The sequence below is a fragment of the Toxorhynchites rutilus genome, chromosome 3 (assembly GCF_029784135.1).
Source record: "Toxorhynchites rutilus septentrionalis strain SRP chromosome 3, ASM2978413v1, whole genome shotgun sequence".
In the NCBI taxonomy this organism is placed as follows: Eukaryota; Metazoa; Arthropoda; class Insecta; order Diptera; family Culicidae; genus Toxorhynchites; species Toxorhynchites rutilus.
The window spans coordinates 135,327,408-135,354,194 of NC_073746.1; the positions used below are offsets into that span (position 1 = coordinate 135,327,408).

At 37.9% G+C, this 26,787-nt stretch overlaps 2 protein-coding genes across 2 annotated transcripts; both read left to right on the forward strand.

Moving 5' to 3' along the window:
- The first annotated feature begins 3,209 nt into the window (after window positions 1–3,209).
- LOC129777868 (beta-hexosaminidase subunit beta-like) lies at window positions 3,210–25,491 on the forward strand. The gene is made up of 7 exons (XM_055784433.1): window positions 3,210–3,524; window positions 23,666–23,745; window positions 23,813–23,950; window positions 24,007–24,082; window positions 24,142–24,245; window positions 24,304–25,038; window positions 25,097–25,491. Exons 1-7 carry the CDS (start codon window positions 3,428–3,430, stop codon window positions 25,448–25,450), a joined length of 1,584 nt encoding a protein of 527 aa, XP_055640408.1. The 5' UTR covers window positions 3,210–3,427; the 3' UTR covers window positions 25,451–25,491.
- On the forward strand, window positions 19,218–21,218 carry LOC129777869 (uncharacterized). The gene is made up of 3 exons (XM_055784434.1): window positions 19,218–19,426; window positions 19,480–19,663; window positions 19,730–21,218. Coding segments are annotated over exons 1-3 (540 nt in total). The 5' UTR covers window positions 19,218–19,424; the 3' UTR covers window positions 20,084–21,218.
- Window positions 25,492–26,787: the final 1,296 nt, after the last annotated feature.

Genomic DNA, 26,787 nt, shown 5'->3' on the forward strand with positions numbered 1-26,787 from the left:
GCTCTTATAGTGAACCATATAGGAGAATTATCTTATTATTATCATTATATGTATAAAAAGCGTAGGAACACATTTAAATATGAATTGTAGTAGGACTGAATTTCTAAATACTAAAAATATCAATGTTTCAAGATTTTTTTAGTACTTCAATTTTTTAGGAATTTATTTTTTGATTGTATTTCTCGATATATCATGGTAAGATGCACATTCAGTATTTTTTTAAATTTTTTATCTCAAAGCTATTGAGAATAGCGTACTAAAAATTGAAAGGTACGTTTTTCACCATAGATGCTATGGATGGAGATTCGAAAAATAGTCTAAATTTCTATACAATAGAAATTTTTACTTCCTTTTTATTTTATACTTCCTTACCCAGCCAAACCCTTTCCCCCGTACAACTGGTGAACGTTTTGGCCAATAACTTTTCTCATACCCTTTTCGAACCAATGAAAATTTGACAAAAGATAAATAAAAATATTCTTTATCTAGTGAGTACTATCTCGAAAATGTGTTTTGGGTCCTTTCAAATAACTTTTTTCAATTTTCTTTAGGTTAATTTATTTCACCCATACAAGTTGTACCAATGAAAATTTGGCTAAAGATAAATAGAAATATTATTTATCGAATGAGTACTATCTCGAGAATTTGTTTTCGGTTACATAAGTTTTAAGGAGCCGAATTTTTAACTATATTTTTATAACTATATATAAACAATTCCCTAATTCCTTGGTTAGTAAGGTAGAAAACCCATTACTCGCGGTTGACTCCCTCCCATACAACTTGACCTATAACTTTTCTCAGACCCTTTTCCTATTAATTAAATTGTGGCTGGAAGATAGGTGAAATATTTCTCTATCGAATAACTTCGATAACTCTATTCGATTTTTGAAATGCTTTAAAATCGTGAAATATCAACGATCTTTTAAAGCATGATTTACATGGATTTACACGGAATATTTTACAGAGAAATTTGTATTTCGATTTATGTATTTGTAGTGGATAAAAATATTGGGAAGAGATGAGAAATCGATTTCTTTCTGTTTTTTCAAAGATAGCAAATCCAATTAACCTTATCAACTATCTTTCATTTGATTTCAATAACATTGTTGTGGATCATTCAGTACTATGATATTATTGTATGACCGAAAAATTTCGAATTCGTATTTGATAATAAATAGTTCAATAAATTATCATCGAAAAACAGTTTTTAAAACTCTAATAAATTCTATACACCCAGGATTTTTCTACGCAGGGGATAGAATTTTGTTATAATTTGCCGCGGTACACCATAGTAGTTGTACTTTGAGTATTTTCTCAAATTTTCATTTCCAAGTCTATTGAGAATGGGGAAAAAGAAGAAAAACTCATTTTTTAACTATAGCTCTTATAGTGAACCATATAGGAGAATTATCTTATTATTATCATTATATGTATAAAAAGCGTAGGAACACATTTAAATATGAATTGTAGTAGGACTGAATTTCTAAATACTAAAAATATCAATGTTTCAAGATTTTTTTAGTACTTCAATTTTTTAGGAATTTATTTTTTGATTGTATTTCTCGATATATCATGGTAAGATGCACATTCAGTATTTTTTTAAATTTTTTTATCTCAAAGCTATTGAGAATAGCGTACTAAAAATTGAAAGGTACGTTTTTCACCATAGATGCTATGGAAGGAGATTCGAAAAATAGTCAAAATTTATATACAATAGAAATTTTTACTTCCTTTTTATTTTATACTTCCTTACCCAGCCAAACCCTTTCCCCCGTACAACTGGTGAACGTTTTGGCCAATAACTTTTCTCATACCCTTTTCGAACCAATGAAAATTTGACAAAAGATAAATAAAAATATTCTTTATCTAGTGAGTACTATCTCGAAAATGTGTTTTGGGTCCTTTCAAATAACTTTTTTCAATTTTCTTTAGGTTAATTTATTTCACCCATACAAGTTCAAAATTCTGTATATTTTCTATTAACTCACGTTTCACGTTTCAGTCTATAACTTTTCTCTGTCACGATCAAGAAAAAAAAGAATAATGTGGAAAGATGAATGATTCAATTCTTTATCTAATGAGCATGATTTTAAAAGTGGTTACTTGATAAACAATTAATTTATTTCAACTGAAATAATTCATTATTCATTAAATCCAGCAAGACGTTGAACAGAAACTTGCACGCAACAAAAACTTTCATCCGCCGAACTTCCATCCGCAGACTTCACACATTGAGACGAATGAACTGCAAAGTTTGAAGCCTCTTAAAAACCTGCAAGCAAAGCAAGCAACTTCACACAAGCCAAAACGTGCGGTCCCAGGCGTATGTCTTACATATTTCTTCCCGGTCCTTAAAGTGTTAAGAATAAAAAAAATAGTAAAAACAATATTTGTGTAATGGCCTGATCTGTACAAAACATTTCGAGAATTTCGCATCACAAAAACGATTAAATAACGTTCACCTTGATAAAGTATATCAGTTATCATCTCGTGGAAGATTTTAAACAATTACCTAACGTCCTGTATAACGGAATGAATGTATACAATACATTTCCAATAACAATATCAACAAATTCAAGAATGTAAAGGTTTGAATTTTGTTCAAACTATCTGTAAGTAAATGTTTTGTTCGGAATGTTTCACTCATTCTTAATAGATTTTATAAATGCTTGATCTTAATATTTCCACTTTAAGGGAATCACCGCATGATAAGCAGCATGATCGAATGCTGCAATACAAAACAGGACAGAGAGTAGCTGGGTATCGGTATAAACAACAGCGACAAACAACTTGTGTAGAATCCCCATCCCCGATGCTCTATTTTTATAAAAGCTCAAAAGCACTTCGGAAGAAGATGAACCACTCCCAAAAAGAAGAACAATACCCTAGAAACATACTAGCAAAGACCTCATCGGAACTAAGTTACTACTTGTATCAACACAACCTCCGGCATACAGGTTACAGTGAAGGCCACGAGAGAGAGAGCATCGATATCGACACGATACCCGTCTGCGCTTGAGCATAGCTCTCAGCCATGCGTCACATCTCGCAGTATTCGGCACTTGCCAAAGTGCGCATGTCCGAGCAACGGCCGGCAATCACGTCAACCACAACAACAACAACAACAACAAACAATAACGACCACGCCAAACAAGCGAGAGTAAGTAATCTTCTTCTCTCGATTGTGCCACATTACGGATGGCTGCGACGCTTGGTTTATTATTTAATAGTGCATTTTCGAGCCGAATCAGCATACGGTCTCAGTAGGCGACGGCGATCGGAAGCTGGCAATTAAGTGCAGACTGATCTGTTGCGCGAATCGGTTCCGTATACATAACCCAGTGACAGTTCGATGAAAGTGAGCTTCTTGAGGCAAGTGTTCATAGTCGTGTGAATTAGATCGGTGTAAGGGCCGAAGGAATTAACCATGAAACCTGTATTGTTGGCGTTTGCGATAGTTCTCGCGATTGGCACTGCCTCGTCATACATTTTGGAACCCGGCCCAGTGGTGAAGGCTACTGTCGGTAAGTTGTTTATAAAGTTTTAAGTTTTACTTAGAAATTTCAATTTAATAATATTTCAAGTTTGAAAAAGTGTTACTGCATAAAAGGATATATTTTTCATTAAATCTCTGAGCTCAAATATTATCAGAAGCTAAACAAAATAATTGCTTTCGGATAATTTTTGGGCATGTACCAGTACTCATTCCCAAAAAATCCCTCTTAGACGATTTTTTGGTAGACATATAATTCAGTGTTGTTATGGGTTTCGAGTTTCATGCCAAGTCGATTATTTAAGCAACTTAACGTACTTGAAATCTCAAAAAAAGATTTAGTCATCTTTTTGAAAAGGGCCAATTTTTTCATTTTTTTACAAAAATTTCTTACTCAAAAACCATAATGCATAAAAAAATTGGACCAAAGAATGAAATAAAAAAAGTTTTTCTAACAACAAGTTTTTCATGTTCCATGAAAATTTATTTGTAAAAAAATCATTGTGAAAATTTAAATAAATTTTTCTCATAAAATTATTTATTCAATTCTAATAAAATATTTGCATAGCCCATACATTTACCAACAAGTCTTTCATACATCAGAAGGAAGGCTCTGCTACAGGAAAAAGGTTTTTCAAACATCATTTTTATGTGTAAATTATCGCGAATGACATACAAGGTCTGTTCAAAAAGTATCGCGACTTTCGAATTAACGCAATTTTTTTGTGGCATTCTGTTGATACCCATGTCTCTCACTTATGCTGACAAGTACGGTTATTTTGAATGTTCAGTTAATTTCGACAACTGCTTTTCCTACACATGTTTTGGATCGTCTTCGATTTTTTGGTCCTATTGCCTATCTCTAGAGAAATCCCTTCGAAGTGTTGAAGCAATATCGGCTATGGCTATGGAAATGCTTAATGGAATGGGATAGAGTGGACCACTCTATCTACAAGAGCTGTTCTAAAAGTATCACGATTTTTGTATACCCACGGATTACTTATAATCGATTTCAGTTGTTGACGTGCTCGAGCTTCCGGTACGCTTTGCATCGTTTTTTTTTTGGGCCCTCCGAGAACATTTTTTCGAACTCCGATAAACGTTGTTTCATTCCAAGGTAGGTTCACCAGATGTCACAATCAACATTCGGAATGTGATCGCGCATTTAATTTTATTTTTCACACAAAATTTGATACAGATTCTTCGATCCATTTTTGCAATGAGAGACATGAATTCCAACATAATTTCACAAAAAAACTAGAATCGAATATACATAACCCGCGTAAATTCGAAAGTCACGATATTTTTTTAACAGACCTCGTATTCTGGAAACTTTTTTTTCTATTTAGTAGTCTTAAACTTTCAAACATCAAAATAAAACTGAAAACGTTCAGAAAGTGTTTACAAAAGGGAATTTTATTAAAGAATATTAAGTTTACATAGCAACGAAGTGAAAAAATCATGATTATTGTTGATTTCTAAAAAAATGATCGAACCATAGATTTAACTCTACTCATCAAACACAGTAGTCTTTATGCACTAACTGGACGCTGTAGACCAAATCTTCTTAAACTCTAACATATTTATAGACACTGTTCCTTCCTTCTTGAACTTTGCCTTGACAATTGCCCAGTAACGTTCAATAGGCCGCAGCTGGGGACACTTAGGTGGGTTGAGGATTTTTTCAACGAACATGATGTTGTTTTCCGAAAACCATTGTAGAGTGGATTTGGCGTAATGAGCCAATACCAAGTCCGGCCAGAATAGAGGCGGAACCTCGTGCTTTCTATAAAGTGGAAGCAATCCCTTCTTCAAGCATTCTTCCACATAAATTTGAGCATTTACCACACGAGCAAATGGCTTACTAAACGAGCACTTTTAGGCCGAATTTTTCCATCGCAACAGTCGTAACCGCTAATGGTACACTCTCTCCAATCGATTTGGTAAAAAAAGAGGTCACAGCAGCGTTCTGGAATCTTCTTTGACGTATGTTTCGTTATCCATGAAAATGCACTGGTTGGGATTGTTCAAAATACGCTCATATAGCTTCCGAGCTCGTATTTTAGCGCGATCTTGTTGCTCCTGTGTTTGTTTGGCCACTTTTTGCTTTTTATAGGTCTTCAGACCATGTCTCTGTTTAGTCCGCTGAATCATCCCAACACTAGTTTTGAGCTTCTTGGCCAAATCACGAATAGATTCTTCTGAATATAATTTACAACTTTTCGGTCCAATTCGGGATTACTTGGTCCAGGTTTTCGTTAACTTCTGCGGAGATCCTCGAAAGAAAACTCGTTACCGAACTTTGCGATATGTAACACCCTTTTCGGTACACCAATTGTGCAGAATTTTCTTCTTAGTTTCCAAATCAATCCGCGACATTTCGAAAACAACTTTATGACCGCGACAAAATGACTTGTATTTCGATTTTGGAAAACTTGTTTTCGCAATTATTGATTATATTTGTTTTCTATAGTTTACATGGTTTCGAGACCAAGGGCGCTATATTTTTTATATTTTTTCTTGAAAGCTGAGTTTTTTTTAAATGACTTTTCCAAAAATCAGAGAGGCGTTTTTTTTCGCTTTTGAGATATGATTTTTCAGAGCTAACACATTAGGATGGAGAAAAAGTATAATGAGTTACTGGGTGAAATTCAAAATATTTTTAATATGTTTCGGATTGTCCGATTTGGGTCATATACACACCGTTTTGTTGTAAAATGTGTTGCCATTTCATAATACCTCTCTCATAGAAGTCTTGGTCCTTATTGAAGAAAAACTCTAGCAAAAGATTTTTGCAGCCTTCTCTTAATCTCAATTTCTTATCACTTAGGAAGTTTTGCAATGAGATGAAAATGTGGTAACCGCTTGGTGCCAGGTACGGACTATATGGTGGATGCACTAAAACATCCCAATCAAGCTCCCGGGGTTGTGTGGCCTTGCGTTGTCCTGATGGAACACAACACCTCTTCTGTTGACTAATTCTGGGCATTTCTGGTCTGGGTTTCTGGATTTTACTGTCACTGTATCGGCACCATAAACGCCATTCACATTTTGAGCGGTCTGGCTTGCATTTTCGTCTTTATAAAAGAAAAAGTGTAAAATGTACCGAATATTCTCTTTGTTGACTTCCATTGTTAACACCCTGTAACTCACAACTGAAGGGAACAAACAAATTGCAGCGAAAGATTTGTCACCTTGTCACCTTTACAAGCAGCCTAAACTTGAAATTGTATGATCGATACTACGCGAGATATTGATCACTAAAGCCAGCTACCGAGAAAATAATGAAAATAATGGATTACTTTCTCCCCAACCTAAAATGTTCAGTTTTTGTTTAATATTCCTATGCGACTAGACTAAATCTATGCGACTAGAATCCAATCGCAAGTGTAATATATTTTTATTAAGACTATTGGATTCGATTTGATATCAATTAGATCTGTAGCCGGAATAAATCGCCGCAGTAAACAACTGCATCAGAAACAACCGCTTAGAAAAAATGTAGTAGGCTAGAAATATTGTGGCACGGGAGAACCATCATGTGTACAAATGTTTCACATTTCTATTATAAATTTATTTACTTTTCGTTTTCATTTTTCGAAATTTATTCTGAGGTCAATATAATGAGTGTATGTAATCCCCATTTAACGAGGATAAGGAATCGAGACGGCCCAATCCGCCGCCGTCGGAAGCGGGTGAAAGTCTTTAGGGTATCTGTCTTTTAGGACCTGTCTTTCGGGTAAATGGTATTCAATCGCTCGGGACACAACACACATGAGCAGATTTTGGGACAAACTTGTCAAAGAAGTTAATAATGTGCAACTATTGATGGTGGGTATTACAAGGAAAGTGCTGATATTTTGCTAAGAAAGTACAATAAAATACCTCAATTTTGATTGATTAATCAGTTTCACCTGTCATTCAGTCCCGAGATATGAGCGGTTTCTTCGATTCGGATTCTAGGTGGGCAATGCTTTAAGTTTGGTTGTGCAATTTTCAATTGTCAAGGAATGCAACTAATGGATGAGTAGTATTTATGTTTTTTTTCTTATTCCTCACATTTTCCATGTTATTTCAAAAACACAGTTTATGACCCTTTAACGAACGAGCGCTGAACCTTTAACGAACCAGAAACTGAACAAAAACAGGAAGTGGGTTATATCTATGGTATAACCGCAAGGGTGACGTAGGACTATCGTTGATTTAGAGATCATTTGTTTAAAGTTGAATCTAAATCCATTCTGAATGAATGAATAAATGAATATTTGGGGGACTTCGACAACGAGAGCGTTACGTTGGAGGCAGAAGGATTTATGTATCCAATATTGGATACGAAAAACCTTGTTCTGAAGAATAATCTTCAGAAGCTATCCTGCTAACTGTACTTGATTGACAAATCACAAACCCAAATGTATTATATGGATATTTTATGGATAGAAAACATTAAAATAAACTCTTTCGCTTGAATGTAATTTTCAATTCCAAGGGGAACTGGCAGATTATTTTCCAGCAACGATTAGATATTTCCACATTTTCCTTGATTGAAACATATTTGGTCACAGTGTTACATGGATAGAAAACACTCAAATAAACTCTTTCACATGAATGTATTTTTAAATTCCCAGAGGAACTGGCAGATTATTTTCCGGATCTTTCTCGATGCTGAATGGCATCCAAACGGAAAGAATTCCGTGCGTGTATGTGTGTGTGTAGCGGCTGCTTCGATGGTCACCTTCTCTTCTCCTGAAGGATCGGCTTCTCTGTGCTCCCTCACAGTTTCAAACAAACTGCTTGCGTTTGTTTGCGGGCAGATCTCGATCTTTCGCCGTCCAGCACCATCAGCATCGATGTTGTCTTGTCGATGTCCTCACGAAAAATGAATGCGTCTCACTACCAGAATATCGATTAAGTATGCTTTTTGTGCGTGATTGAATCGAGAGAAGGCGTGGTTTACGATGGCAATTTGGAAGGCAAACTAGAGGGGAATGAACTCTCTGAGCTCGGAACTTTCGGCGACTGAGCAATAATCGATTGCGGGCGCATACAATATTGGATACGGAAATATCCTACTGATGGGGAAGAATAATCTTCAGAAGCTATCCTGTTAATTGCGATTGATTGAAAAATCACAAAACCAAATGTATTTGGTCACAGTGTTACATGGATAGAAAACATTAAAATAAACTCTTTCACATGAATGTATTTTTAAATTCCCAGAGGAACTGGCAGATTATTTTCCAGCAATGATTAGATCTTTCCGGAACTTTTTCGATGCTGAATGGCATCCAAACGGAAAGACTTCTGCGCGTGTATTTGTCGATCCTTCGCCGTCCACCTCCTCCAGCACGTTAGGCAACGATGTTGTCTTGTCGATGTCCTCACGAAAAATGAATGTGTCTCACCACCAGAATATCGCTTAAATATGCTTTTTGTGTGTGATTGAATCGAGAGAAGGTATGGTTTACGATGGCAATTTGGAAGGCAAACTAGAGGGGAATGAACTCTCTGAGCTCGAAACTTTCGGCGACTGAGCAATAATCGATTGCGTACGCATACAATATTGGATACGGAAATATCCTACTGAGGGGGAAGAATAATCTTCAGAAGCTTTCCTGCTAATTACACTTGATTGAAAAATTACAAAATCAAATGTATTTGATCGCTGTGTTATATGGTTAGAAAACATTAAAATAAACTCTTTCACATGAATGTATTTTTAAATTCCCAGAGGAACTGGCAGATTATTTTCCAGAAATGATTAGATCTTTCCGGAACTTTCTCGATGCTGAATGGCATCCAAACGGAAAGAATTCCGCGCGTGTATGTGTGTGTAGCGATGTCTTCCCGGGGAACCGTTTGTGGCATCACTCTCCTCCTGATGGATTCCCTTCTGGCCTAGGGTGCACAAACAGGCTCTTGGTGACACCGTTCATCCGCGCTTTCATGACAAACGAAGAGCTTCACCACAACAGCGACAACATGCTCCAATCGTTGTTCAATTAGAACTGAGTGGATTTCCGAGCGGCGCTCGCTTATATACCGATTGGTGATTTCAATAGCCTGTTTTGAAAGCAATTTTAAGACTATTGAAACAAGTTTTTGGATCAAAAAGTAACAAGTATAGAACGCGTAGACATTTTATCTTTCGAATGAAGTGTTTATCATACCATTTCGTTCAGTTGTTTAGGAGCTATTAACGCTCAAAATCTCGGTCTCCGGCGTAACGCTTTCGTTTTCGAAACATTGATTTTACACCCCGGTATAGAAATGAAAGACGTAGTCCTACGTCAAAACGAATTCGCTATATGTATTTGCACTAAATACTCGGAAAGGAACGCTCCAGATCACGTTGCTTGAGCTTGAGCTTGGGTAGACTGTACAATTCGTAGTTGCTCTCCGTGATTGACCTGAACCAACCAAATTGCACAAAGAACACACAGAATGACGCTTGGGACTAGCAAATCATTCTCGTTGTACAATTTTCGGCGATTCGAGCTTTAAATGGTCATTAACGACGCCGGCCACGTCCTTACAGTCACCAGGGGAAGGGAAGGAATGTTAGTATGATATTCGCCGCCCGAAGGCCAGAAGGGTCGCCTCTATAGCGTGGTTCCCTAGCGTTTATCATGGGAGGGATTGTTGTTAGTGGGAAGAGGCAAGAATCAGGATTCGCTGTGGTAAGTGATGTGATTATGTAAATGCGAACTATCGACTACTCGACGAAACGAAATTCTGAAAATCTTACATTTCAATAATCTATTTATCGCGCGTATTTTTTTTTAACACACCAACCACAACGACGGAGAGTTATCTCTCGGAAACCTAACTGAGAAAACTCATCCAAACCCATTCGGATGGGTGATACATTTCGTTATTTATCATGCCTACTATTTATCGATTATCATTGCGGAGGGAGAAAATTATTCTGGGACCTGACAAGGTAATCGAGAAAATTTCATCAAAATTCGCCGTCATACCTACCATACCTACTCTTTATAGAAATCCATTCGTGACGGTAGAGAATTAAACTTGGGAAACCTGACAAGGTAGCCGGGAAATTTCTTCAATATAGTCTGACTAGTAATATATTTCATATTCTATCATACTTACTCTTTATAAATCTCCAATCGAAACAGCGCAAAATTATACTTGGGAAACCTGACAGGGTAACCGAGAAAATTCCTTTAAAATTAATTGGACCAGTGATATGCGACGTTATATATCATGCCTACTCTTTATCGAATTCCAATCGCGACGGTAGAATATTATTCTTGGGAAACCTGACAAGGTGACCGAGAAAATTCTACTAAAATTAATTGGACCGGCAATATATTTCAATATATATTAGATAGTTAAAGAAATAACGACTTATAGAATTGAACAATAAATTATTTACAGAATTGAGTAATTAAATAATTAGAGAATTCAACAGTATTTTATGGAAACCTAAGAAGGTAACCAGGGAAACTCCTTTAAAACCGACCAATCGATCCGACGATATACGATATTGTTCCATTTCGGTTAGATTTGTTGCACATCATCCTTCTGTCTTAACACCGACCATATCTATATATATATATATATATATATATATATATATATATATATATATATATATATATATATATATATATAAATCTCACGGTGTTTGTTACCGAACTCCTCCGAAACGGCTCGACCGATTTTGATGAAATTATACTCAAAATACTTGGTAGGTATGAGAATAGGTTGTAAACTATATATGATACCGGTAGGATACCGATAACCATACATTTAATACCGAATAGGGTGGCTCTATGCAGAAAAAAAGATCTGGATATTTTTTTCAAAAATTTGACTTAATACCATACATATAACCTTAAATTTTGACCCCAATTCCCTATTTTTAATTGCGATTTAATTATTTTTGTGTCAAAAATATTCTAATAATTTAACCGTTGTTCGTTTTTTCAACAGAACGAATTTATTTAAGTTCTTCAATGACTGATGGCGTAACGCCCGCCCGAAATTCTTCAAATCACATTTGCTCGTATTACAAAATGACAATCACGCTATTGCCATCAACCCTGATAAAACATCAGCTGGAGAGCACGTGTGTAGATCCAAAGCACAAGCGCTGTTGGAATCATGATAGCACGGTGACACGAGAAATTTAATGCGAAGAAAAAACAATAATCTGGAATTCATCGTTGACACACACCGTTCATACGACCCTCGCTATGTTCTTCTTCAATGGCACTAACGTTCCCAAAGTTTGCCTTCTCAACGTAGTACTACTTGCGTCATTTTTATTAGTAAATAGTTGAGATTTCTATGACGAACAATACGCCTTGAATGTATTCTGGAGTAACAAGCTCAAGAATACGCGTGACTACAGTGCAAGTCAGAACGGTTTCTTTAACGAAAAATATCTTGCATAAACATTAGACCAAAGAGACCCCGTCAAAAATACTTAATTCATTATGAACATCATTTCTCATTTTGATTTAATATTTATGAACATGCGACGAAACAAACAGAGGGCGCGCTCGAAGGATTTTTATGTTTATCATTTGGTGATTTGACATGGTCAAGAAACGCCAATTCAAGATATCGTAAGCTGTGCCAACAATTGATGGTCGACATATACGCGAAGGAAAAGATTGAACGACTGCAATTCTTACTACACAATCAACAAAAGCGGTGCGAGGAATAATACATTCACTTGCGAGACACTATCATGAGCAACGCCGACACAGCTTTAGTTATAGCCAGGCCAAAGCGTAATGCATTGTCATGACATTGCGCGTGTGTTCAAACACAAAATGAAGTTCGATCGTATTCGTCCCCACATATTGTTGGTTGTATTCTGTTGAATACAACTTATTTTGATCATTGTTTCGCGACAAGGCGAACGAATTTAAGAGTGTAAAAGTCGATTTCGATCGAATTGTAAAATCCGATCACTCATATGCATATATGAATATTGAGTTCTACAAATCGGTGAAGAGTAATAAAAACATCCATGAATAAAGGAAGCAATATGGCAAACTTAGATTACCGATGTGAATACTCCTCGATTGAACGACAACGATAAAATAACGGGATTCCAAACAGGCCGATTAATTTGAACGTTTTCCAATTTATGAACGAGACCAAGCTGTTTTAAACTAAGCCATGTTGAAAATCACATGCTCGTATTTTCTAACAAGGAGACAGCAATAAATATTGATTTTTTATATTTCATTTTTTCTACTTTACGACAAACTTATATTACTTTTTTCAGTTGACGTTTAACTTTTAAGAGATCAAACATGTCAGTTACGTTAATGAAATACACCAAGAAACATCATATAAACTTTCGTTCAAATCATTTAATTCGTTTTTTCATCGGTCACATTCGATTTATTTCAAAGATCGTTAAAATATTCAAACACACTTACAATACATTAGTGTGTTTTATTCAACACCCAAAATATTCACTAGAAATAATTTATTTGGCAGAACAACGTTTGCCTGGTCAGCTAGTATTCGTATAAATTCAAGGCTGTGACAGTGGATACTTGATTTTAATACAATACCATTACCATTACCATGGATACTTGATTGTACAAATGGGGACGAGAAACACACCACTCTGGCCGCCCGAAACGGACGAGTCCGAGCAAAGCGAGGAAAGCAATGCATTCACACCAATACAAATGCATGCCGCTGCAATCCCACTACACACGATTCGTACGGCCACACTCTCACACAGCCTTTCTTCACCGATGTTATACATTTGCCATAAAGAACATGCACTAAGATTCTGATTCAATAGAGAGACTACCAGAAAGAGAGTGAGAAAGTAAAAGTACTTAGCTTGTTAAACCAACGCGGTAATAGCGTAAACACCTGCCTCATATTGCGGTGTACATCGATCTTCTCCCAGAGAATGCTTCCGCATTACACACACACATGCGCCACAGCCCTGTGTGTCGGAGCACACAAAAGAAAAACGAAATGGGCGCTTCAAGAAACTTCACACACGAGGGAATTTCAGACTCTTTATACAATTTATACAAATTTAACACATTTGGAATTTAACACACGGTTATTAAAACTTTTCAAACAAGATTCGGACTGTTTCGGAAACAGATTTTTACTTCATAATCGATGCCGAAATGCGGAAACGCTATACACGGAACAAACGAGCAATACGTCCGTACTCGATCACAGCTCACGCGAGACTCCAGGAACGCTCCAGATCACGTTGCATGCATAAAAAAGCCATAACCTAAAGCGGCCCATAGACGTTCAATATTGTTGATCAATAATTTTGAATATTTATATTTGTATATTGCAATATTGTAGACACTAGCCGAACAATTATATTGCACAAACCAAAATATTCCGCCATAATATTGAATGTCTATGGGCAGCTTAACAGAATTCCTGAAATATAAGGGTATGCTGCATGTATGGCGGCATTAGATTTTGACGTAGGACTACGTCTTTCATTTCTATACCGGGGTGTAAAATCAAAGTTTCGAAAACGAAAGCGTTACGCCGGAGACCGAGATTTTGAGCGTTAATAGCTCTTAAACAACTGAACGAAATGGTATGATAAACTCTTCTTTCTAAAGATAAAATGTCTACGCGTTATATACTTGTTACTTTTTGATTCAAAACCTTGTTTAAATAGCCTTAAAATTGCTTTCAAAACAGGCTATTGAAATCACCAATCGGTATATAAACGAGCGCCGCTCGGAAATCCACTCAGTTATAATTGAACAGCGATTGGAGCATGTTGTCGCTGTTGTGGTGAAGCTTACTTCGTTCATCATGAAAGCGCTGATGAACGGTGTCACCAGGAGCCTGTTTGAGCAGCTTAGGCCACAAGGGAATCCATCAGGAGGAGAGTTATGCCACTGAAATGGCGACCAAGAAAGAACCAGCATCGAAAATTGGTTCCGCTTGAGGCATCGGAGCAGCCGCTACACAAATACACGCGCGCAACCCTTAGTTTGCTGGTTATCGAGAAGAATCCGGAAAGAAGTTATCGTTGCTGAAAAATAATCTGCCAGTTCCCCTTGGAATTGAAAAATTCATTCAAGCGAAAGAGTTTATTTTAATGTTTTCTATTCATATAACACTGTGACCGAATACAGTTTGTTTTCTGAAGATGGCGACCAAAAGAGTAACAGCATCGAAAATTGGTTTCGGTTGAGGCATCAGAGCAGCCGCCACACAAATACACGCGCGCAACTTTTTCCGTTTGCTGGTTATCGAGCAGAATCCAGAAAGATGTGATCATTGCTGCAAAATAATTCGCCAGTTCCCCTTGGAATTGGAAATTTCATTCAAGCGAAAGAGTTTATTTTAATGTTTTCTATCCATATAATACTGTGACCAAATACTATTGGTTTTGTGATTTGTCAATCAAGTGCAGTTAGCAGGAAAGCTTTTGAAGATTATTTTTCCCCATCAATAGAATATTTTCCTATCCAATATTGGATGCATAAAACCTTGTGCCTCCAACGTAATGCTCTTGTTTTTGAAGTACCCCAAATATTCATTTATTCATTCATTCAGAATGGATTCAGATTCAACTTCAAACAAATGATCACTAAATCAACGATAGTCCTACGTCACCCTTGCGGTTAAACCATAGATATAACCCACTTCCTGTTTTTTTAGAATATTTGCAATGTCACTAGTATAGCGGCATTCGTTCGCTAAGGGTTAATATTCCGTCATATTAAACGACCAATCCCAGAAATTCTCCACAAACGAAAGAATCCTTATGATATGTAAGCCTGACTTAGTACTTGCATTCGGAGTGTGCCAACCGAATTCTAGCATCAATTTCATTATTTTTATAATTAGTAGATCCGGTGAACTTCGACCCACCCAAAATTGATGTGTTGATGTGAATACTTTCGAACATTCACATTTTCTTACTAAGCGTATGTCTGTGGGTTCAATTCCAGAACTATTCATTGATTGATCTTGTAATTGACCTTTTTAAGAGTTGAGGCGAATGAACTTTGTAGTTTAAGGGTAGTTAAGTGTAGTTTATGTTAAGTTTGTAGTGTAGCCTCTATAATAGGAATAAAAATGAATCAATCAGTAATGCGATGACGATTTACGGTGGTGTGAAGCAATTATCAGATCAGATTAGAAAGTCCGAAATCAGTTTCGAATTGTTAAAAATGGAACAAAAATTATTACTTGATGTTTTTTGATTGCCTAAAACGCGTAGTCCGGACCCTTACCTTAGTGTTATCAGACTAAATGCTCATCCAAGATTCATTAATCGATGCAAAAAAGTCGGGTGGGTAATGTCGGGGACATAACCGGAGTGACGTAGGACTATACAAAGGGGACAGCTTTTGTTAAATATATATTTTAAATATATTGTTTTATTTTCTTCTCCTACGTGAATACCTACCTATCTACCTGAAAAATGGATTAGTTTACTGTTTACTCTTTATGAATATGTTGATGGTTCTGAAAAGAACCTTTGGTGTTGTGTTTTTGTTATCACTCGATGTTCCCATCTTGTTCGGTTAAACCTTCCTGTTTAGCTATTGCGTTTGCCACTCGCCACAGCTTTCACAGTTGGAAAATTTCTTCCCATCCAGCTTGTGACATATTGTTCAGTAAATTACATTTAATGCGACGTGCCGGAGAAACACTTTGCCACTCACTGAAACTAATTGTTACCTTGATGAGCGCCGAACCGAAGCTGCTCTGTTCTTGATGCGGGTTTTCTGATTGTCGTGAGCAGCTTTGCAAGCCATCTCGAGCACTCCGACGGCCGAAACTCTATAATCGCTGTTAGGTATACTGGTGCTCCGGCACCAATCCGTTCGGCCTAGTTACCCTTGCGGAGCAATCAGTGAATGCGACCAACAGGGAACTGGAGACCTGCACGGTTCGAGTGAGACTTTGCCTTTCCCTTAACTTGTCCTCCTTTGTTACGTCCACGATGCCGATGCCGTACCACCACACGGGTTTACGGTTTGAAAGAAAATAAGATATTTTTTGGGGTCCGCGTGTTTTATACTCTAGCGGTACACACTCACAGGATAGAGAAAAATCGGCAGACTCAGCCAGAGGGGCGAGTCCAACGAGACGAACGAATGAGCGTTAAAAGGGAGCGATTGCAAAAAAAATACATTCATTACGATTTGTTCGCTCGTTGGATTCACATGCAGGCTAAAAAGGGTCCTTTTCAGGATCACAAAATTATCTTCAATCTAAAGAGTTTATTGTTTTGTTATCACTCGATATCCCCATCTTGTTCGGCTAAACCTTCCTGTTTAGCGATTTGTTGCCACTCGCCACAGCTTTCATAGTTGGAAAATTGGAAAAGCTTTGTGACATGTTGTACAGTAAATTACATTCAATGCGACGTGCCGAAGCGCCACTCAGTGTCGCATTGGAGGCGATTTTAACCTGTAATGGAACATTTGCGATGACAGTGGACAGTGTCGACTTTCAATGTGGGGTCATAATTTGGATCTCTATGTTCACAAATGTCCAACTAAATAAGTCGCATTACATGTCCGTCCAATTAGCTAAATGTCGAACTAATTGTAAATTACTGTACTTTCAATCTGGAAACAATTTAAGAATTGGTGAAAATTGAATAATCAGGAAAGTCCCCAACTATCAATAAGCTCAGAACAACTGCCAAATTCACATACTCATCAGATCCTGGCAAACAAATTAAGAAAAAATCAATTTGTGTTTTATTATTATTTTGGATAATGTTTTAGAACGCATTGAACTGTATTTCCTAAACTCTTTTTTGGAAGGTTTAATGGCCCTGAAAAGCGCCTTGTTTTATGGAATGGTTCCAATTTAGAAAACTTTGTACTCGTGGTTTTGAAAAAAAAACCATTTCGAACGCCCTCGATGCCGCCTTGTTCTGGATTTGCCACCAAAGCAGTTTGTATAAAGAACAAACTTTTTTCTTCTGCTACCTGATGCCGATTTGCAATTGCGTTTGCCACTCGCCACTCGATGCAACTGCCTGTTGTCTTGATGTCCACCGAACCGAATGTGTTCTGTTCCGAATGCGGGTTTTCTTATCGTCGCGAGCAGCTTTGCCAGCTAACTCGATCACTTCGGCGGCCGAAACTATATAACGCCGGCTAGGTGGACTGGTGCACTGGTACTAACGCGCTCGGCCTAGCTACCCTTGCGGGGAACTCCAGATCAACACGGTTCGAGCGGGATTTTGCCTTTCCCTTCACTTTTCCTCCTTTTTTTTTATCTGTATTATAGTGACTTTCAACTCATTTGGCTGGTTCGTCACTTTTACTTCCATTTTTGGAAGAATGTCGGGAGTGAGAATTGAACTCGTGACCTTTAGCGTGAGAGGCATGGATGTTACCACTACGCCGGATCGCCTCCGCTTTTCCTCCTTTACCATGTCCAGACATGGCTGCTTGGGTTGGTTTGTTGATGTGTTGTGATGCGAAGCGATGTGGTGTACGGTTTGAATGAGAATGATCGTTGCGGCGCCGGGCCGGGTATTTTTAAGCTGACTGGCTGGCTCGAGAATTACGCATGTGTGAGACTGCGACCAATGTTTCGTTCATTTTTTTCTTTTTCCTTTCCAATCGTGCTTCATTCTATTTCGCTGCTGCTCTGGTTGCCCGTTTTGGTCGGTACGATTTGAGGAGCACAAAATGGACCAATCAAAAGTGGGCACATAGTGCATTTTGACAATGCTTGATATTTCACAATTATTCAATTATTTATCTCAAGAAAAATGAAATGTTATTCGTTATGATAGATGCGTAGATATATTTCCTATCAATTGATGCAAAAACCTTCGCGATCTATTGAGAAATGCTCGAGTTATAAGCGTTCCAAATCTTGCATTTTTTCCTACTTGTTCAGTGCCTAGATTTCCATTTCACCCCCTATATCTTCCGGTTAGACGTAGTCCTACGTCAAAAAAAGTTACTTCATTGCATGAAATCCATATTCGATACGGAAAAGCAACTTTTCATTCATAATTTTTATTTTCGAAGTGCGTTACTCCACCGAACAATTCATTACCATTACCGTTTTCGCTTCACACCAACGGAACACGAAGCACACTGCTTTCATTGCGGATTTCAATTGGACTAACAACGCCTACTAACATGTCACTGTAGAACATATAGGAATTAAAATTGTCCGAACTTTCACATTTGCCTTCAAAATTTTGCAGTTTTTCTCGCCGTAGCATTTTCCTTCGGACGGGAACGAACGCAACTAAATGAAGACAGTTCAAATTTGATGATCCGTTATCAAGTTTTAAGCTTTGCAACACATTTAGCGATTTATTTCACTCCAGATGGGCCGAAAAACAGCAAATTTTGACGCCACGTTCGTGAAATATTAGAAAATACATACTGGTTCTGGACATTACGACTAAGGGTGCTCATACACTGTTTGACCGAAGCCAAATATTTGACTCTTTTTGACAGATAAAATTTGGTCAACGTATACTGATCAAATATATTCTACACAAAACACGACAAGCAAATATTTAATTATTGGATGCCTAAAATATTTTTTCAGTCTGTTCTTCGAACCTGTCGGTACATGGTTAGGTTACCTTGGATATTTCAGTTGATTTTTTTCCATGTTCGGTGTTTGATACTGTTTACTACTTTTTAAAATTGAAGAGTGGCAAACAAAATAGTGTTTGTACAAATATCAAATCAAACCTTATCTGTCAAAAAATATCGGTGTCTATTCTGTATTTCAATCGATTCGAAATATTTCGAACGACTTGGTAAATTCCATTCCCTGTTTCGTTCGAGGTGTTTTCAAATTCGAATACCTTTCGTTCGGACTGTTTTGTTTTCGAACATCTTTCATTCGAATCAAACCAAACGTCAAACCCACTTTGTTTATGAAGGAGTGAATAATTTCCGCAGCGGATGAGCGGTGAACTGCAAAAATGTAAGCTAATTTTTAATCATTTTTTTCTTTAAATTAATTTTAACGTTCAACAGGGAAAAAAACAAAAACAAAACAACCACTAAAAATCAGTTCGAGCGGATTGTGCTGCTTCTGGAGCAAGAGCCGGACATAGCAAAGGGTTTCTCCCGAGGAAATTCCGGACCCTTCTGGGATGATCTGGCGGCAGAAGTCAATAGTTTGGGACCGCCTATTCGCGATGGAAGTGGATGGAAAAAGGTATATACTAAAACGAATCCGAAACATATGTTTATAGTCTTATTTTTGCCCTGGTTTTCTGTGTAGGTTTGGGCGGACTATAAGTCCGGATTAAAGCGAAAACTCGCTCACAACAAACGGGAGCAGAGGGCGACAGGTGGAGGACCCAATAAAATTATCAATTTGTCCGAGCTGGAGGAGCAGGCAGTTCTACTAACTGGGTTACTTGCGACCGTGGAAGGAATCCCGGGTACCTTATCTCATGGAACACAGTTGGGTTCGCCTTCGGGTGAACCTCAAGCTGCAGACCAGGAAAATTTTATATATTATGGTACTTCCGACGAGTGTGACGGTATCAATAATACCATTCACTTCCAGCCCTCTCAGCCGAAAAAATCCAGACCTTCTACCACGAGGCTATTAGAGCTGCAAGTCGAGTAACAAAACAAATTTCACACCAATGTGAAATCCCTGTTAAAAAACACAAACAAGAATTTGAGTGATCTGGTTCATTATCAGCGCCAATCAGCTCGAGCGATTCTTTCCGTGGATGCCACACTCAAAGAACATCTGAGTGAACAAAAACGACATAACCACGAGATGGAGAAGATCGCGCTGGAGAAATCAATAGTCAAGCGACAAATCCTTGAAACGCAGATTGCGTATATTTCAGAACATTAGAATAATGTTTCAAAATATCAGTGATCTGATTTTTTATCTTTATATTGTAACTCAAGTATAAAAAAATGAAAAAAGTTCTAATCGTATTTTTATATCTTTCCATGGAAGAAAAATCTTACTTAATTTTTTCTTTGAAGTTTGTTTGGAATAGCATCAAAATTATATAAACTTTTTTAAAATTCACGAATTTCGCCTATAGTTTATGGAACTTCCTTAACCCCTTCACGTACAACATTGAACTTCACTCGTTGTTTCTCGATGTGAAATAATTACATAGCTTCAGGCATATGATGAGGATACCGACAACTGAAGATTATCAAATTTCCGTTATTTAAAAAAAAAATTGAATGAGCTAAAAATATAAAATATAATTTGAATATTATAATTAAAATAAAAACGAACGAGTTAGTACGTAGTAATAACTCCTTCGTTTTTATTTTAAACACAACATGTATTTGCTCATCATAGGGCACCCATGTTAGATACCCACACTCAGCAGAGTAGCGGAACGACTCGAAGTGCTCGTTTTGGGCCGTGCTGTTGGAAATTAAATCGTACAGCAAGGGGTTAAAACAACGCAAAAAGTATTAATAATGGTTATTTGAATACTTGGCCTGCTTACGAGAAATCGATAATGACATGTTCTCAAAGTGTTGGCAGGAATAAGAGTAAATAATTCTGCCGAAACCATAGTTAAGTAAGGAAGACACTTCCTTTTCCGGTGGTTGTTATTTATTTGAGCATTTGCAAACAAGTTAGATGAAATTTAACAGTCATAAATATTAATTTAAACAAAAGTTTATTATGTAAACAGCTGCATAACATATTATAACTACTGAGAACGACCAAATTCTAAGCATATATTGTGAAGTGCACAGCATACATTTATAATTTGAGCGCATTTAGTAGGATTGTAGTGAAGTTGTCTCGCGCCAAGGATGCATCTAAACCGATTTTTTAGTAAACCGATTGTCCGCTCGACGATAGCACGACCCAAGGCATGCCTGCGATTAAAATCGCTCTCCAAACTCCCTTCCTCCGCTGCTCTGAATGGCGTTACTAACCAAGGTTCCGATGGATAACCAGCATCACCTGAAAATATTTTATCACACAGTACATACAAGTATACTAAAATATTGTAGTTGAACATTACCTAGAATCTTAGTATTAACTTCACCATTTTGGTGAAGCTGCTCAAAGTGAGTTCTTGCAGGGCTTACACGCCATATATGAGAGTCATGATTAGATCCCTGGAAGGTAGGATCAACGAAACGAATCCTTTGCTGATCGTCACAAACCTATGTTGATAAAAAAGAGTATTTGTTCATTGATTTGTTAATTCAAATACTAATAATACTTACAATCAGAACGTTGAGACTATAAAATCCCTTCCGATTAAAAAACAAATTTCGATTCAGCTTAGGTGGAATAATTTTTACGTGGGTTCCATCCAAACACATAATAACACCCGGAATTGATGTTTTCTGATAGAAGTGTAGTTTCCCAGCAAACATTAAATCGTATAATTTTGCACGTGCCAAGTCTTACAAGAAATCCGAATAAATCATAATCGCATATAATATCAATCAAAGTATGTATCGTGTATATTTGAAATCGCATAAAATGTAAAAACTCGATTTTATATACCATTATCAAATTAAGTCGCATATCGGTATAATAAACATCAATTTTATGATGTACATTGTCGTAAAATATATTTAATCCGCATCATATGCGTATATTACGCTGATGCAGTTTGTGTGTCGTATAAGCGTATAATTTAAATCGATTTAGTACTGTAGTAAATCGTGTTGCATGCTGAAGAAAATCATGAAACAGTAAATCATATTAGATCCTAATAAAGGACATATTACATCATATTGAAATGTCAATGAAATGCTGATGCACTCGAAAGTTTTAACCGCTGTTGAATTAAATTTCAGATAGCCGCGCGAGATAGCTGGTGGATGATAATCCAGACGATCGGAGTTCGAACCCATATCGGAGCAGTTTTAACCAAACATCAATCTGTGCCATTTTAAACATTCAATTCCACTCCCAACACAAGTCAATCAAACAATTATTATTTCTACAAACATAAATACTCATATATAAAAATGGCGTTTCGTGAGGCTATAATAAACATTTCACGAAAATATTTTGCGCCATTTGTTTTTTTTCTATGTCTGTAATAAATCGTATATGAGTAGGGCACAAGTCGCTATTATAGCCGGTCAAAGTTGCATATTCATCCAAACAAATTCGGTAAGCATTTGCCATGTATGTATATGGCCTCCACTTTTGCATGCATATGCCAGTTAGGCGCATTATATGCCAACCAAATTTTAGGGCATATGATGATATATATATACGCTTGTTGTGCGATTTAATGTTTGCTGGGTTAGCACGCCGCTGTTCGTCTTCCGTCATATTTAGGGAAATCCATTTCTTACACAGTGTCCGCTCCAGAATGTTAAGCATTTCAGTCAGCACCTTGGAAAATGTGGGCTGTGCTATGGCAATGTGATAATCTTGCCCTGCTCCATGTTGATAATTTCCTTCAGCCGTGGATAGACCACCTTTCCTTGTGGTAAGGCAGTTCTCAATTTCCTCTAAAACGTACCGAAAAGCTTCCTTACTTAGACGAAAACTTTTGATGAATCTGAATAAGGGCAAAATTAATCAATAAGAGAAACAAACATGGGATTTTTGAGACGGATACTTACGCTTCATCAGAAAGTTTCATGAAGTCGGTTGATTTTCGGTGGTTTCGCCGATGGTAGCAAGGCATTCCAATTTCTTCTTGCTCCGCCAAAATCGGTAACAAAACGGAATCCATTGAACGAGAAAATTTTCTCACAAATTTCTCTTAGGATCAAAAATTAACTGAAATTCAACTCGCACTCGCCGCTATTTAATACGGTGTTTCTTTTTGTTTATCGGTTTTTGACAGATCGATGCATATTCGAAATTTTCTAACACTTTCGTTCGAAACGAGCAAAACGATTGGAATAGGGAATGGTAAATTCGAAAACGATCGAAATATCACTTTCGAACGAAATAGAAATCCGTCGGAATACAGAATAGGCACCATCAAATATTTGACCTCCGGGCAAACAGTGTACGGCCACCTTAAGGTTCCGACATTGTATGACAAATTCACTAACATTATTTTTACTATAAAAAATGGTTATATCTCGAGAACGGCTAGTCCTAAGATAAAACGTTATACATAGTTTTTCATGTAGAATCGCATGTAGATTCCATTTTTTCCTAAATACTTCATTAGTTTTTCAAAAACAACAGTATCAATATCTATCTCGTTCTTCCACGTCGTTTAAGGGGAACTATGGCCCAAACCCAAGTCGCAAACTTCCAGTCCATCGTACTTCATTCTTAAAAGATCCTCCTTTCAACTAAAGGTTAGTTGTAATAAATTAAGCCACGTCAAAAGAGTGACGTAAAATGTATTGTTATTTTGTGCTCCAGGTAACCAACAGAACTTGTGACATTCTGGAAAAGGCCATCGAACGATACCAGAAACTGATCCTAAGTGTGGGAAGCGATGAGCGAAGGTCGTCAGCCGAGGTGTCGAAAAAATCGTGGCGTTCGGATCCAAATTTCATTGTAAGTGTTCACGCTGCAATTTCTCGCGAACGAGGATTAAACATTTTGTACTTCAGGGTAACCTCGAGGAAGTGAAGGTCAATCTGAAGGCGCCTTGCGAACAGTTACCATACCTTGGAATGGATGAATCATGTAAGTTCGTTAGGTTTGTTTAATACAAGGCTCGAAATTAATTTGAAATTTCACTACAGACGAACTTGTGATTGATGAAACACGGGCCAGTATTGATTCGTTCTCCATTTGGGGCATGTTGAGAGGCTTAGAATCGTTTTCGCAGCTGGTCGTTGGAAATATGGTATGTGTTTATATTTTCGATAAATGATCAAATAGTTGATCGTATGTCTTTCATACAGCTCCGCGTTAACACCACCACCATCTCGGACAGCCCCCGGTTTTCCCACCGTGGTCTCTTGGTCGACACCTCGCGTCACTTCATCAGCATGAACATCCTCATGACGATCCTGGATGGGATGGCATACAACAAACTGAACGTCTTCCACTGGCACATTGTGGACGATCATGCCTTCCCATACCAGAGCACAGTTTATCCTGAACTGAGCGCCCAAGGTGCCTACCGTCCCACGATGGTTTACACCCCGGAAGACGTACAGAAAGTGATTGAGGAAGCCCGTTTGAGGGGAATCCGTGTCATGTCCGAATTCGATACACCCGGTCACACTCGTTCGTGGGGAATTTCTCATCCGGAGTTGCTGACGCCTTGTTTCGATCAATACGCCGGAAAATTTGGCCCGATTGATCCAACGAAAGAATCGACGTACACTTTCCTGTACAATCTGTTCCAGGAAGTCGTAGGTGTATTCCCAGATCAGTACATCCACCTTGGAGGTGACGAAGTTGGCTTCGAATGCTGGGCCAGTAATCCAGATATTATGGAGTATATGAAGGAAAACAGATTGTACACGTTTGAGATGCTAGAGGAGCAATACATTCAACGCGTGGTTGATCAAATTGATTCGTTGAACAGAAGTTCACTTGTCTGGCAGGAAGTTTATGTGAATGGGGTTCGACTGCCGAATGGAACCGTTGTGCATGTATGGACGGGAAATCGTCAAGATCTTCTACAGAGGGTATTGTCTCTGAAATCTCAGTTTTAAAATGATATATTAAACTTAACACATTTAACAGATCACTGGTGATGGTCTTCCTGCTCTGCTGTCGACATGCTGGTATTTGGATCACCTGGCCATGGGAGGAGATTGGCGTAAGTTTTATGAATGTGATCCTCACGACTTCGTGGGTAATCAGAAGCAGAAAGACCTCGTGCTGGGTGGTGAAGCATGCATGTGGGCTGAGGCTGTGAATGATAACAACATTGTGCAACGAATTTTCCCCCGTGTCTCCGCCGTTGCCGAGAAACTGTGGTCTGAGGAGGATGTTGACGACGCAGATGAGGCTGCACGTCGCCTGGAAGAACACACCTGCCGTATGAACCAGCGTAATATTCCTGCCCAACCACCGAACGGACCTGGATTCTGTTAAGAGAATGATGTTGGAAATAAAGTGGTTGTCTTGGATGGAAATTCGAGATAACTGTTCCGCCGAAAATCCTTGCTTTAAAAAAATGGTTGTTTCGTATTTCGGCGTTCAATTAATATGATAGCAACACCTACATGGATTCCCCAGGAATTTCTTTACGGAGATAATGACGCAGATTCAGTTCCTAGTTGTATTCATGGATGTTGCTTCTGAGTATTGATTGGTCCTGCCGATAAGAAAAAATCATGCTTATGGTAAGTAATTTAAGTTGCACTGCACTTTGTGACAACAAAAATGTAGACTTAGTTTCTATGTTTTGACTGCATATTTTGGTTTATAATCTTGAATTTTTCCATACAGATATAACTCAAAAAACTCATGAGAGGTTATCCTATGAGCTTACTTGCAAAAAAAAATCTACGCCCTTGCGCTCTTTAGGCAGTTGACCGAAACGTTCGCCATGGCGGACGAAATCATGCTTGTAGACATGTTTTTGAGTTCTTTCTTCGTTTTATTTATCAATTCCTTTTCAATTTTCGCGACAAAATTGTTTGAGTAGATCTTACGCTTCAGGTTTGACCAGAAATTATCGATGGGATGCAGTCCGGAGCTAACGAAGAGTGGCTTTGACATCCCCTTCTTGCTGATTGTCAGCCACAGCAGCACCTTCTTGGAGAACTTGTGTGAAATAAGCTTCACTTCGCCGGGAAAATCGACTTAACCATCTTATTCAGCCGCTGCGCCATTGCCTGCAGCTCCGAGACCAGTGGACGGGACTTCCGCTTCCTGACATGTATGTCCATGTTCGCCAGGTACTTTTTCACTGTATGGCCGGTTGCACCGACCTCCCGGCCAAGCGCACGCAGTGATGTAGCCACTTTACCCTCGATTCCCTCGATGTTCAGCATCCTTTGGAGTTTCTTGTCGCTCAGGGTTGTCGGCCGTCCGGAACCTGGCTTTCTTTCGATACACTGATTGTTGTCCAATAGTGCCAAGATGTTGTAGATGCCGGAACGGGCATATCCGGCGTTCCCAAAGTGTCGCACGATGTCCGCTTTCGACGCTGCAGAGTACCGTTCTTTGCCGTTCGCGCACACTTTTGAACGGAGTAGCTTCACTGTTTTAATCATTTTGGTTAGAGTTCGACTGATAGAGCTGTAAAATTTTTTCTGCTGACTCACGAGTTACTATGATTGAAGCTGCATGGGTAGTTTCGGCAATGCGTATGAAGGTAAACCCATGAAAAATTGACAATTTTTGTCCATTTTTTTAAATGCAAACTTTATACCAGGAATTTGTAATTTGGAAAGTTGATAATACTATTGGTAAAACATATTGTG